The sequence below is a fragment of the Arvicanthis niloticus genome, chromosome 3 (genome assembly GCF_011762505.2).
Source record: "Arvicanthis niloticus isolate mArvNil1 chromosome 3, mArvNil1.pat.X, whole genome shotgun sequence".
Classification (NCBI taxonomy): domain Eukaryota; kingdom Metazoa; phylum Chordata; class Mammalia; order Rodentia; family Muridae; genus Arvicanthis; species Arvicanthis niloticus.
Genome location: NC_047660.1, coordinates 33,671,594 through 33,687,330, shown reverse-complemented (window position 1 = coordinate 33,687,330; position 15,737 = coordinate 33,671,594). Strand labels below are relative to the sequence as shown.

The 15,737-nt window shown below is 38.3% G+C and overlaps 1 protein-coding gene across 3 annotated transcripts in view; it reads left to right on the top strand.

The window, feature by feature from the left end:
• Nucleotides 1–15,737, top strand: part of Tdrd3 (tudor domain containing 3) — a 134,260-nt gene that overhangs the window by 80,134 nt on the left and 38,389 nt on the right. For all 3 annotated transcript variants that reach the window (XM_034497635.2, XM_076930672.1, XM_076930673.1), the window contains exon 11: nucleotides 11,964–12,814. In XM_034497635.2, coding sequence (XP_034353526.1) covers nucleotides 11,964–12,814 — 851 coding nt within the window. The remainder of the gene's footprint in view (nucleotides 1–11,963; nucleotides 12,815–15,737) is intronic.

Genomic DNA, 15,737 nt, shown 5'->3' with positions numbered 1-15,737 from the left:
AAAATATACATGATGAGCCGGGCGGTGGTGGTGCACGCCTTTAATCCCAGCACTTGGGAGGCAGAGGCAGGCGAATTTCTGAGTTTGAGGCCAGCCTGGTCTACAGAGTGAGTTCCAGGACAGCCAGGGCTACACAGAGAAACCCTGTCTCAAAAAACCTATATATATATATATATATATATATATATATATATATATATATATATATATATATATATGCACACACACACACAAACACACACATGATGATTTAATGACTTAATTTATACTTGATAGGAATGATAATTTCTGGCCTTATGTTCTCAGACTAAGTCAGAATCATAGAAAATACATTTATAGAAGAGATTTTTAATAGAGGAAACAAAGTATATAAAGTTTAAATGGGTAAATTTTTAGAGGAGGATCTTATCATCATAAGATGTGCTCAGTACAAATATTCTGATTTGTACAACTGATAAAAAACTAGTTGAGATTTTTGAAGTATAAAAGATATGTAATCAATCAGCCAATCAATATCTCTCTCTCTCTTTCTTTCTCTCTCTCTCCTCCCCCTCTCTTGTCTTTCTCTCTGTCTCTGTGTGTGTTGTGTATAATGTATATCCGCCTGTTATAGAGTGTTGTGCCTATGCTGTGACATATGCTTATATACTACTCAGTTAACTCCATCTTCTATAGTAAGGCTCTTCAGTGGTCTGTGATTGCTTTGCAGAAACCGCTGAAGAGTTCCAGCTATTCCACTTGGCTCAGCTATACCTTAGAAACCTGCTGAACTGGTGCTGCATTGTTAAGGATGGTGTTATCACAACATATGTAGACATTCTTTTTGAATTTAATTTTTTCAATCTGCCTTGATGGTTTTTTTTTTTTTTTTCCCTGAGATAGCTTTGTATTTTATCAGCATGTTTTGGCTTTAAATTTCAAGAATTTGGTTTTATCTTGCTGTAATCTAGTTTGGAGTTTTCAAGAATATATATTTTAGGGAGAATATTGAATCTAAAATTATGTGGTCTTGGCCCTGGAAAACATACTTAGTTCAGAAGAAAAGTTTATGTAATTTGTTTTAGAAAGTACTGGAGAGTGGTTTGCTTTGTTCAGACCAAATATTAATTGTGGCTCACTATGTATTCGACCCTGTTGGAGGAGAAGGGTAAGCAAACCAAAGAAAAGTCTGAGCTCTCAGCCTGCCAGGGCAGTGAGTGAGCAGAGCTGCTCTGCTCTGTGGCTGCTGTGGGGACACGTGGGAAAATCTGACTTAATCCCAAGGATTGCTGAGATGACTTTCACAATGGATTCTGAGTTGAGACCTGAGGAGATGCCAGAGGGAAGAGGCCTAGAAGGTGTGCAGATGACACTGCAGGGGTGAGGGTGAACATCCGGAGCTGAAGCTGCTTGGAACAAGGCCCCTTCCTCACTTACCAAGAACATACGAAGTTCTGTGTTAGACTGGCTGTTGGGGATTGGTGGACAGGAGGCAGAACTGTGCTGGAAACAGCAATTAAGTTCTCATTATTTCAGGATTTACTGTGGTATTGTAATTGGAGAGAAGGGAGAAGAATCAACCAAAGTTCCCCAAAAGAGTGTTCTCATTTTACACAGATTTGTTCACAAGTAATTTTTAAAAAGTATCTCTGGCAAAAATACTATCATGATAATTCAGTTTTATGAGAAACTTGTAAAGATAGCTCATGTTTGTTTGTTTCATTTGTTTATTTACTTATTTATTTATTTTAAACTCCAGATTTTATTCCCCTCCTGGCCCACCCTCCAACTGTTACACATCCCATACCTCCTCCCCACCCCCTGTCTCTACAAGGTTGCCTCTCAACCCCCACCTGACCTCTAAACTCTGTGGGCCCTCCAGTCTCTTGAGGGTTAGGTGCATCTTTGCTGACTATACTCAGTCCTTGGAGTCATCTTCTGTATGTTTGTTGGGGGCCTCATATCAGCTGGTGTATGCTGCCTGGTTGGTGGTCCAGTGTTTGAGAGATCTCTGGTGGGGGGTGGTGTCCAGGTTAATTGAGACTGCTGGTCCTCCTACAGGGTCGCCCTCCTCCTGTTCAGCTTCTTTCAGCTTTTCCCTAATTCAACCACAGGGGTCAGCAGTTTTTGTCTATTTGTTGGGTAGAAATATCTGCATCTGACTCTTTCAGCTGCTTGTTGGGTCGATTGGAGGGCAGTCATGATATGTCCCTTTTTGTGAGCGCTCCATAGCCTCAGTAATAGTGTCCAACCTTGGCACCTCCCCTTTAGCTGCATCCTACTTTGGGCCTGTTGCTGGACCTTTTTTTCCTCAGGCTCCTCTCCATTTCCATCCCTGCAGTTCTTTCAGACAGGAACAATTATGGGTCAGAGTTTTGACTGTGGGATGGCAACCCCATCCCTCACTTCCCTGACTTTCTGTTGGAAGTGGGCTCTACAAGTTCCCTCTCCCTGTAGGGCATTTCATCTAAGATCCCTCCCTTTGAGTCCTGAGAGTCTCTCACCTCCCAGGTTTCTGGTACATTCTAGAGGGTCCCCCCAACCTCCTACCTCCTGAGGTTGCCTGTTTCCATTCTTTCTGCTGGCCCTCAGGGCTTCAGTCCTTTTCTTTCACCCAATACCCCATCAGGTTCCCCTCTCTTCACCCACCTGCTGTCTACTTTCCCTGCCAGTTCCCTCCCTCCATCCCCACTTGTGATTGTTCTCTTCTCCCTCCCAAGTGGGACTGAAGCTTCCTCACTTGCGACCTCCAGATTGTTGACATTTTTGAGTCTGTGGACTGTATCTTGGGTATTCTGTATTTGCTTCCTTCCTTCCATCCTTCCCTCCCTCCCTCCCTCCCTCCCTTCCTTCCTTCCTTCCTTCCTTCCTTCCTTCCTTCCTTCCTCTCTCTTTCTCTCCCTCCCTTCCTTCCTTTCTCTTCTTCCCTCCTTCCCTCCCTCCCTCCCTCCTTCCCTCCCTCCCTCCTTCCTTCCCTCCCTCCTTTCTTTCCTGCCTTTCTGCCTTCCTGCCTTCCTGCCTTCTTCCTGCCTTTATTTTGTTTTTGGCTAATATCTACTTATCAGTGAGCACATACCATGCATGTCTTTTTGGGTCTGAGTAACCTCACTCAGGATGGTATTTTCTAGTTCCATCCATTTAGAGCTAGTAGCTTGACTGTGAGGGTAGGAGCCTGATGGACCAGTTACATCCAGCTGTATACTGATACTTACTTGACCTTACTCAGCTGCTTCAACTTCCTGATTTGTACTATGGAGTGTTGTTATTACTAAAGCCTAAAGTACATTTACTTGTCTTTTAATTATAAAGGGACATTCTCTAGATTGAACTATTTATTTATTCACATCTGAAACCAGCACCAGCATGGTGTGCATTTTAAGCCTGGCCCTGACTGGATAGGAGTCTGACTGTGGGTGGGATTGCGGTTATGTTATTTCTCAGAATTTTCATGATTTAGTAATTTATAGTAACAATGATATGCTTTATAACTTCCTAGTAATGGAGTTTTACTTCTTAAGGAAGTTTTGGACTTTACAATTTTAATAAATATGTTCATCTTAAGCTTGGTGTTCAGTTTAATATGGATCATACCCTTGATAGAATTTAATGAGCCCAGGAAAGCAATGTATATTTTGAATAATTAAGTAAGGCCTGATCAGATTAAAATAAATGCTAATTTATGTGTAATCACTTTTCTGGATTTGTTGTCTTTATTTAACATAAATGGTATCAGTTTGGAGATTTTGGAACACACATACTTGTCCCTTTGAAAGCAGTAAAGGTGATGTTTTTAGTTAGACATGAGGTGGCTATGTTTTTCCTCTCCTTGGAGCACTCTCCCATTTCTTATTCTTTAGGGCTCAACTAAAATACAAAGCAGAAGTCTTGCTAGTCTTACCACAATAACCTATTTCCTTTGAAACTTTGGTTAATTTAGGTGACATTATTTTCAACTTGAGTGTATAGTTGTTCACCTCTCCCCATTATAAATGGTCACCACAGGATAGATGGTTGTGGTTCTGTCTTGCACCTGGCATATAGAGACGAGGACAGTGCTGACACCGTCTGCTTCAGTGTTCACTACATACCATGAGAAAGAAGTGCAGAGCTAAGCATCAGAGTGCTAGTTTTCACATCAGAACTCTGCTCAGGGATAGGACTGGGATTACTCTCAATGATAGTTATAATTCCAGAAGCCCTTATGCATTTCAAGTTCAGTTTTTCTAGTTCTGTGATAAGGTTAGTTCTTAGATGAAGACACTGAGGTGTTTGTGAGTTTGTCAGAGACAAGACTAGGAAGCAGGAGAAGTTCTTTCTTTGGGTTGCAGCTCAGCCTTTTCTATGCACAGGAGAGAGCTGCCTTAAACACTTACTTTGTTTATACTGTATTTTGTGTGCTTTGTTATACTATACTAGTCTTTCCCATAATCATCTGTACACAGTCTGAATCTGTCCAGTGTGCTTTAATGTACTCCTCACCTTCAGAAGGCAGAGCACAAAGTGGCACCTGCTCTTTTGCTTAGCAGAGGTGAAAGCATTAAACAAGTCATTTAAACTTGGGGGTTTGTCTTATTTCTGATGTCTCCTCTCCAGTTTGCTTGAATCTATGGTTGTAAAACACTGGAGGAAATAACTCTGAGTAAGATCCAGACAGACCCACCATCAGCCTGGTTAAGGTATAAAAATATTTATTATAATCCCTTTAATATACACACACACACACACACACACAAAATGCATTTTTATATATACACATGAGAGTATATAATGTGTGTGTTCCAATATTCTCAAATTAATAGTCATTTACATTAAGTAAAACCACCAAATATATATTCCTAAATGTAAAATCAGTCTGCTCAATCCGTGTGTGTGTGTTTGTATGTATGTATGTATATGTATTTATATGTGTATGTATGTTATAACAATTTAAGAGGACATGAACTTGAGATTGGGGTGAGGGTACATTAGTGTGTTTGGAAGGAGGAAAGAGGAAAGGGAACATTATGTAATTATATTTTAATTCTGAAAAATAAAAAGTTATATTCCAAAATTTGAGGGCTATTAAAAGCTTTTAAATAAAACACACATCAGGATAAAAGAATAAAAAAGCTTGTAGCACTGAACTGAATGAGCCAGCTGTGTTAACTGACTTGAAAGATGTTGTAAAATACTGCTACTCTCAAAGCAGGCTACAGATCCTGAGGGTGGAGAATGTTGTTGTGTATGGAAATTTTCAGTTTCTGTGCGTTATATTAAAAAGTAGCCTCTGAGACTTCAGCAGTTGCTGCATGTGCAGGTAGCATTACACTATATTTTCACGTCTCTAGTGATAGTGTAGTGATGGTTTTCAGTCTCTAAAAATGTAAGAGTATATGGATTTTTATATAAAGACTTTATATTTTAAATGAAAAACAGTATGAGAGTATGACTTATTTTCTAATGTATCTGAATATTATCTTTTATAACATTATAATATTTTTAATAAAACATTCTTCCTACTCTACTTAGAAGAACAGAAAAAGCATAAAACTATAGTTAATATTCTAAGTAATGGTAGGCATTTGTGGCAATGAGAATGTATCAGCAGTTCTCAACCTATGGGTCATGGCCCTCGAAAGACTATAGTAAAACATAGGTATGTACACTATGATTCATAACAGTAGCAAAAGTACATTCATGAACTAGCAATGAAAACAGTTTTATGGTTGGAGGTCACCACAACATGAGGAACTGAGTTAAAGGGTCACAACATTAGGAAAGTTGGTGTAAATAGACACAAGCTTCTCATTGAAAGTATGGGACTTTCCTGGACATTGACATATAAGCTTATTTATATAATTATAGATAATGATTGCTAATAATATTTACTGAGAGTTTATTAAAGAATTCTATTCTAAATATTTTACAGATATTTGAAGCACATATTTATTTATTTGTGTATTTATTGATTTTAAGATGAGACTAACAAAAGTTAAATATCTTGCCTAGTGTTACAGACCTAGTGGATGGCTGACCTCTGATATAAACCTACATACTATGCTATCTATATGTGCTGATTTTTTTTAAAGCTTTTGGATGTTAGCCCAGTTCTCTTCAGTGGCTTCAGTTTTTCTGCTTGAATGTAAAATATTGATGATTTTAGGGCAGCATTTAGCAGTCCTGACATCAAATGTGTTTTTCAGCCATTCAAGGATTACTAGGGGCTTTTGCACTTTCTGTACCTTTCCAGAGTGAGCAATAACTATTTCATTGACTGCTTTCTGTTTATCGTTTCTAGACATGCAGACTGGCATACTGAGAAGCCTTTAGATTTAGTAAGGTTTTAGTGTAGCTCTAGATTGCACACTCTCTAGGTGGGATTTTAGTTGAGGTATGTTACTTTGAATCTTCACTTGTCAAATAAGGATAATATTGTGCTTTCAAGATACAGGTGTAAGTAGTGGGTGCACAGATTCAGTTTTTTTTTTTTTTAATTTTTTCCTTTTATTATAAATAGTTCTTTTTCTCACATTATATTATGATTATAGTTTTCTGCTCCTCCCTTATATATCAGATAAGATTAAGCAATTAACACATCACAATTGGACAAACAGAAAAAAAAGAGCACAGGAAAGAGACCCACTCCATCGCACACACAGGAATCTCATAAGAACACTGACCTGAAAGCCATAGTATGTATGCAAAGGACCTGAAGAGCTAAAAGAACAACCAAAAAAAATAATAATAAAATAAAATAAAATGAAAGGTAAAAGATAATTTTTTTTTTTTTTTGATAAGGGGAGGGAGATACCTGACGTGTCACCATGAGACAAGGAGCCTCCAAAGACGCCACTGAGCTTGTGTTCCAATGCCATCGAATTCGGGCAGGGAGCCTACTCTTGAGAGTGAGACTACCTGGGAGGAAACTACATTTTCATTTGCAAGTGGTTGTCAGTTGGAGTTTTCTTCAGAATTAGGAATGGGTCCATGTGTCCACTTGTTACATTATAGGACCCAAACTGGTGAAGAGCTACAGTTAGCCTATCTGCTTAGCTGGCTGTAGATCAGAGGCAGATGCTAATGGATATTCAAACACTACCTTAAAATGAAGGAGTAGGTGCCACTTGGAGATAGAGTATTTTGCAAAGAAGTATTTATACTGTAAAATGCTTGTTTAATTCGGCATTCTTAAGACTGATAGAAGTACTTGGTTTTTGACGATAGTTTCTTTCTGGATGATTCTCAAATTTAATATAGTGCTGAAACCATTTTAGTTGTTATAGACACATTTTGAAATCAATGATCTGGTATAACAATATTTACTTCAGTTCATGCTAACTCACAGCAACACTCTGTGATACCTTTTCTTTCTTTTTGAGCTGTTATCGTGTTCATGGTTTGTCTATTTTATAATACTTTTCATCATATTCCGCTAATCTTTCCTGTATTTTGCTATGTAATCTTCAGTGTTCCATGTATTTCCAGGAAGATTCCATTTTGAATCAGAAGCATTATGATTAAAAGAAAATCCTCAACTGCTTCTGCTACTCTTTGGTATTATTTTCTTTTGGCTAAGGTTTAAAAGCTCATGAATTTATTTTTTCTTATACATTTGTATTACTGCAGTGGTTATAGATTTAGCGTCTGGTGCTGTTTGGAGTGTTACAGTTTGGATTCCTGATTCTCTGTAAGAGTGGCAGAAAGTACCTGGATTCTGACTATAAAACTGAAGCCAGGGTAGGGCGGAATGACTTGGTACTCTCCCCGGAACAGGGCAGGGCATGGGCCTCTGACAGTGTTGATGGTTGCTATAGGTGTAAGGGTTTTTTGTGTAATAATGTAAATATTTTCGAGGAATGTCAGCTCTGCCTAGGTTAATGCTCCATGATAATCAGAGACAGTAAAAGGTGAGGGTGTGTCTAAATCTCAGCAAAAGGGTAGCTATGACCTTCAGAACAGCCCTTAAGGCAGTGGAACCCTGAAAACATGAGTTCAAAAATATATAATTTCTCAACTATGCAAAATATAAGGATGCAATATGAATTGTGTAAGGACCTTCACAGATCTAAAGGAACAGAGTAGCTGCACTAAGAGCCAGCTTATCAGAAAGATAGAAGGACATAAAGAGATTTAGGAGATCTAGGGAGTAATGATCCAAAGGCAAGAATCCTACTCAGCTAAGTTTTTTGTTATGATTACAAAGGCAGGCAGACTCCTGAGTTCAAGGTCAGTGTGAGACAGAGCAAATTTAGGTTACTATGGTAATTTCAGGACTTGGGGTGGTTGGGGGATCCAACCTAGCCAAGTTTACAGAGCAGGCAGATCTCTGAATTCTTTTGCAATGTCAAAAAGAAAATGTACTTTGGTACTTTTCCTAAGAGTCAATGAAGTAGGGTCATGAAATAATGATTTATGAGATGATCAAGAGGGAACCTGAAATGAATGATTGAATTGATTATAAATTTAAAAATTGGGCTTTTTGCAGGAGATGAGCTAGCAAAGAGTGATAGCAATTGTTTTTTAAAATTTCTCCTAGTAAGAGTTGAGCTGTCTGTGAAGAACCCCCCCTCTGGGGAAACCCTGACTCAAGTCTCAGGAAGTCACGGCTACCCAAAAACTCGCAAAACACCGAATCTGGATGCAAACAGCAGAGGCTTTATTCGTTTGCTCACGCAGGAGCTGAATTGACAAAGACCGGCTGGCTGAGGGGCTTTTTAAAAGGGGGAAACCACAAGTCAGGGAAGTGAGGAGGGGGTGAGGGTTTGCTAAGGAAACATAACATAAAAATAGCGGAAAATTCCAGAGGAGCCCAACCTAAGTGAGTCAGGGTCATGTGGAAAACACTCTGTATACTCATTCTTCTCAAAAATGTTGTCTTGCCATGTCATTGTGGCCTTGCCCTGTCACTTGCTCAACTATTTCTCAGTTGCTCGACAAGGCCCTGCCCTGTCATTGTGGTTACTAGTTTCTCAGCCCCACCTAGATGACTTGCATTCTTCTCTTTCCTTTTGGTTAGCCGGTTCCTGAAACCGGCCAGTCTACATTTTTAGCTTGTTTCTGAGAAAATTCTCCATGTCCTTTAAAATGAGGCCTAAAGAAAAGCCTATATACATTTTATAAAATACTTTTTATAATTTTTCACTCTACATCTGGAGATCTCTAGAGAGCAAACACAGCTTTTCAAGAATTGTTTTCTAAATGGATTTCTGATTTGGGTCAGAAAATTCATGGAAAGCAAATATAGTTTTGATTTTTAGAATTTTTCATTGCTCTTTCAGAATTTTTTTCTAACAGGATTTCTGTTAGAAATCCCAAGAATTAGAAAGTTAACACAGCTTAGCAGCTTTATAGAAAGAGCTGCTTAGAGAGCAAACACAGGTCTTTTAGAATGTTTTCTGGCTTTCTGATTTTGATCAGAAAACCCAAGAATTTTTTATAGCAGCTTTTCTGACTCTGGTCAGAAAACCCATGAGAAAACCCATGAAAAACCCAGAAAATCCAGAGAGCATTTAGAGTTTTTCCTAGTTGTTTCAAGCACAAGCAGACTACAGAGCCAAGAGCTATCTATGAAGAGCTGTCTAGAGAGCCATCTTGAGCAGAACACAAGATTCAGCTTGGACCCACAATTTGACTTTGAGTCTTTTGTTTCGAAGCTCCCAGATAGCCCTTCTCTCAAAAACACCTCTCCAAGTTGAGGCTGGACCTTGGCATATCTCTGCATAATAATGAAAATGAAGTGTATGTTCTTTACTAGTAAAATTACTTGTTTTATGTTACCACTTATAGCCAATAGTTAGAAATGATATTTTGACAGTTAAAAGGAATGATATTTCTTCTTTATCCTTGTGCAGTTTTCTAAGCTTCGTTATTTGTTTAAAAAAGAAAAAAAAAAAAAAAGATAGGCTACCTCGGAATTTCTTGGGATATTTGTTCTGGAGGAAACAAATTAAATTGTTACATAAGAGTCTTAACCCCAATTGTAGACTAGAAAATTTTGCTTTTCTTGGTTTTTCTTTCAAAACTGAGATCAACTAATCTCACAGCTGTCAAGTGTAGTTGGACCTTCTTTCTCTGTACTTTTAGCAGTTACTCTCGAAGTTACCTGCTTCTTTTCTAATGTCTTCTGACTATCATGGGTATCAGTGACCCTGAGTAAAATAGTTTAAGGGAAAAACAAATCCTAACCATAGCAAGCCCAAAAGCTTATTCTCCAAATATATCTCCCTATCTAGCTGGTGGCAAGTCAAATATCTTTATATTTGATTTATTTTGCCAACAAAATTTTCCTGAGTACACTCTATAAGGTACCGTACCCTGTTTTGTTAATTAAGCCTCCATGTTTCTCATGATACTCTGTGAAGGGTGCTTATGTGGCCATGAGAGAGCACAATTACTTTGGTCTCTGACATGCCTTTCTGTTGAGCATACTCATCTCGTGTGTCACCAGTCTTCTCTCTTCCCTAAGTCTTTTTTTCTAGACAAATCCTAATGTTGGCAAGAGTCTCCAAAATAGACTAAGGGCTAGAGAGATGACTCAGCAGTTGAGTGCTTGCTGGTTTTCCACAGGACCTGAGTTCAGATCCTGGCACTCATCAGGTGGATTACCATCTGCTTGTAATTTCAGCTGTAAGGGATCTGGCCTGTGCACACACCTATGCCATACACAATATATATATATATATATATATATACATATATATATATATATATATATGTATATATATATATATATATATATATCTCCTCTCCCATAGACATAAATTAGAAAAATAAGAAGAAAGATTTCTATATTGAATGTGATTGTTAAGTAAGACATCTGAGTATGTTTATAAGATAGATACTCTTAGGGAAAGTGTCTCATAAATCTAGTTGGCAGGCATTTGATGCCTTGGGTCGGTTGGTCTGTCTTTCTGTCTGTCTGTCTTTTTTCTTTTCTCCTCCTCCTCCTTTTCCTCCTCCTCCTCCTCTTCTTCCTCTTCCTCCTCCTCCTCCTCTTCCTCCTCCTCCTCTTCTTCTTCTTTTTCTTCTTTTTTTTTTGACAGGTTTTTTTCTGTATAGCTCTGGCTGTCCTGGAACTCTGTAGACCAGGCTTGCCTCAAACTCAGAAATCCACCTGCCTCTGCCTTCTAAGTGCTGGGATTAAAGGCGGGCATCACCACTGCCCGGCGCCTTGGGTATTTCTTTTTGTCATGATTAATAGATGGTTAGCCTGCATGGAGAAACTTACCTAGAAAATAATTCATTTTACCTTAAATGTTAACTACAGCACACCTGCTATGATGTTTTCTTTTATTTGCTTTCTCATCTTGCCATTTTGAATTTTGGTTTATAATCTGTGACTTAGAACAAAACATCTTTTGTATTTTTGTTGACCTAAGCAATTTATTTGACAATTATTTTACTTCTAGTGAGTGTTGGAAACATATAGCTATGTAATAAATTGGCATTTAATATCTGGAGAACAATGAGGGTAGTTTTCTTGTAATACAGGAAATAGGTCAATGGAATGTCATTAGTGCCCATCTTTGGAAATCTGGTGATTCCAGGCAATGTACAAGGACCTGTGTCTTGACACTGATTTATGTCAAAACAACCAACCAACTGAAAAAAACAAACTTGTTCATCAAAGATAAATCATATATTTGATACTCTAGGCATGTTTTTTTTGTGAAACAGTAGAAGAAAAAAATATATATATAATATATATATTATATATATATATTACATTTATCTGTGTGTAATCTCACTTGACATAGAATAAATTTGCAGCTGCTAAACTACTTTTATATTGATTCACATCATTGCTTAACTTTGTAATGTGCTAACGAGGAAGACTTCATGATAGATAACTAGAACTTAGAAGATACTGAGAGGTAAGGTAACAAGGTATGAAGATAGGTGATGTTAGCATAGTAACCTTCTATCAATACATGTTTAGGCATTTAAAAAATAAGTAACTATCAATGCTGTCTTAATTCTAATATGCATGTACTTCTGCCTTTTAGAACCTAAGTCACAGCCACAGCACCTTCATCAAGGACAGCACAGAGTATTGAATACTGAGCAAAATGGGATAAAGGATGGCAATCAATCAAGACATCTTCCTCGAAACGATACCAGGCAGCCGAGAAATGAGAAACCTCCTCGCTTTCAAAGAGACACCCCCAATTCGAAGTCAGCCTTAGAAAACAGCGTATTATCTAGAAATAGAGGCTCCGAAAAACCGAGTAGTTCTTCAGGTTCTAATGTGTGGCCAGAAGAAAGAATCAAGTGTGATAGGCCATATTCTAGATATGACAGAACTAAAGATGCTTCATATCCTTTAGGTTTTCAGCACAACGATGGCGCTTTTAAAAAGAGAGATAACTCTATGCAAAACAGATCAGGAAGAGGCCCTTTGTATGCAGAGGCAAAAGAAAACCCACTTCCTCCAGAATTGCTAGATTATAATAATCAAAAACGTGGGAAAAGAGAAAACCAAACAGGTAATCCTGATCATTTTTATGACAGGAAATCACGGACAATGAATAGTGAAGCTTTTAGTGGTCTAAAAATTGAAAAACATTTTAGTGTAAATGCTGCTTACCAGAATCCTGTCCAAAGTAATAGTTTTGTTGGTGTTCCAAATGGAGAAACAGATATGCCTCTGAAAGGAAGACGAGTAGGACCAATTAAGCCAGCAGGACCTGTCACAGCTGTGCCCTATGATGATAAAATATTTTATAATAGTGGGCCCAAAAGAAGATCTGGGCCAATTAAGCCTGAAAAGGTGATAGAATCATCTATTCCTATGGAGTATGCAAAAATGTGGAAACCTGGAGATGAATGTTTTGCACTTTATTGGGAAGACAACAAGGTATGAATGTTGCAAACATGCTGCTACATGTTATATAATATTCGTGTGGGACTCTGTAGAAAGTATTTGTATGTTTTATTCTGTAAACATACCTGTTTTGATCCTTTACGGAGGTTTATAGGTATATAATTCATAAAATATTTAACATTTTTTGTGTATGGTTAGGAGAAATTTGTTTTAGCTTACATATGAGAACCATATGAAAAGTGGATAAACTTAGTTGAGCCACAGTTCACATACTATTTGCTAAACTAGAGGCACTTACTTTCTTGCAAATTTTACTCATTTCCAAGGGGGAAAATCATTTCAGTGGTACAAAATTATGTGAGTTTTCATTTAGAGAGAATATATATATTCAGCCTGTAAAACAGAAAAATGCATATAAAGTAGTTTACACCTTGTAATAAATAAATTAATACTTATTTGTTGGCTAGAAGGGATTGACTGAAAGAAGCCATGGCGGGAAAGGAGAAGATGGGGAAAAGGCAAAAGAATAGAGTGATAAGAATCTTCTGAGAGCTGGGAGACTGGGTGGGCACAGAAAGGGAAAAGAACCCAGAATGTTCATTTTAATTTTATGAGTTCAGTGAGACTTTTTTGCAATGTATTTTAATTATAGTTGTCACCTTTCCTAACTCCACCCAGATCCACTCCTTATTCCCTACCCACCTACCCAAATTTGTGTCCTATTTTTAAATTTTTTATACACGGGGGCTGGAGAGATATCTCAGCAGATAAGAGCACTGGCTGCTGTTCTAGAGGACCAGGTTTCAATTCCCAGCACATGCATGGCACCAGTGGAGTCTGTAACTCCAGTCCCAGGGGATCTCATACCCTCATCCAGATATATACACACAGGCAGGACAGCAATGCACATAATAAATAAATAAATAAATAAATAAATAAATAAATAAATCTTTAAAAAATATTATACCCATCAAGTCCAATTTGTGCTGCTCACATAGTTTTAGATGTGGAGTCTTTGACTGTAGCATAGTCAACTTACCAGGGTACACTCTTAAAGAAAACTGACTCTCCCTCTTGCAGCAACTATCAGTACCCAGTAGTTCCTCAGCTAGAGGCCGGACTTTGTCCTCTCCTCTCCTCTCCTCTCCTCTCCTCTCCTCTCCTCTCCTCTCCTCTCCTCTCCACTCCACTCCACTCCACTCCACTCCACTCCACTCCACTCCACTCTGTGATTTACTCTGACTTCAGCTCGTACGGGTCTTATGCACGCTCTCACAACCTCTGTGAGATCATATGTGGAGCTTCCTGCTATGTCCAGACAGCATTTTTTCCTTAGTCATCCACTGCCTCTGCCTCTTTTCTGGCCCATCCCCTTCCATGGTAGTTGAACCATGGGGCTAGGGGTATGACTTACATGCTGCACTTAGGACTGAACATTCCATAGTCTTCTGTTCTCTGCACCTTGACCAGTTGTAGGTCTCTTTGTTAATCACCATCTACTGTAAATAGAAGCTCTTCTGATACAAGTTGATAGGTGTGTTAATCTATGAGTATAACAGTCTAATACTATTAATACAGTCTAATAACAGTAGTAGGTTCTACCATTGGGACTAGGACTTCTCTAACCATAGATTCTCAGCCCTGATAGTGCCCAGGTATGTGTTTCAACTTGTGAAGTGGACCTTAGATCCTACTAAACAGTGGTGGGTTATGCTCATTCTCTTCAGGCCTCTGTTGTACTATTGGGCATATCTTGCTAGGGTAGTCGTTGTTGGCAGGGTTTATAGCTGGATAAGATTGATGCTTACTTTTCTCCTATAGTAGTGTGCATAGCGTCTCTCAGAACTCCGAACACTCCCAGTAGAAATGGAGCTTCCAGCTTATTAACGGCTTGCTATCTCCATGTTCGATGACTTAAATATGTACCCTCTTCAGCAGTAGTGTCTTACCATCAAGTTCCGGCAGGTAACCAGTGCCATTGGCACTAACCTGTAATATTTGGAGTCCATGAGAACTCACTGGCCAACATTCGAAAAGCCATAATCCATTCTTGGCATAGGGCTTTTGTTTGCTAGCTTGTGAGTGGCTTATAAAGGTATTGTCATCTTGTTATAGAGTAAGTTTATTCTCTCTCTCTCTCTCTCTCTCTCTCTCTCTCTCTCTCTCTCTCTGTGTGTGTGTGATGAAGCTTCTGAAGTATAGTAGTGGGTTTCCATATGATTTTTTTTTCTGAAGGTCTTTATTGTCATTTACCGATGTTCCTTCCTATTATTCCATTATTCTTATTTTATCTTTTCTTCCAGTTACCTCCCTTTCTAACTATTGGCCCTTACTAATTTCCAAACCTCTCTCGGTATTCCAAAGGAAGCATGCATACCTGATCATTGAAGCTAATATTCACAAATGAGAAAAACACAATGTTTGTCTTTATTAGTCCGGTTTACCTCCATTTACCTGTGAATTTCATAATTATTTTCCTTAATAGCTGAATAATATTGAATAACAAATTTCCATTATCTATTCATAAGCTGATAGACATGTAGGCTGTTTCCTCTTCCTAGCTATTACAGTGAGAAGAGCATTGGTGAACATGGATGAGCAGGTATCTCTAGTAGAATCCTCTCATTGTCCTTTTAGTACGAAGTGATATGGTTGGGTGCTGTGGAAGATCTGCTTTCACTGATGTCCACAGTGGCTGCACCAGTTCGTCCTCTCCCCAGCAGTAGTGACTGTTTGTCTTTCCCTCATGCATCCTGGCACTTAACTATTATTTGTTTTTTGGACCTTAGCCATTCTGACTGGGATAAAATGAAAGTAGTTTTAATTTTCATATCCCTGGTGGTTAAGGATATTAGGTATTTTAAAAAATATTTCTTGGTTGTTTTTCATCTTTTGAGAACTCTGTTTAGTTTCATGCCCCATTTTAAAATATAATTTCAAACTTTAAAAGGCTATG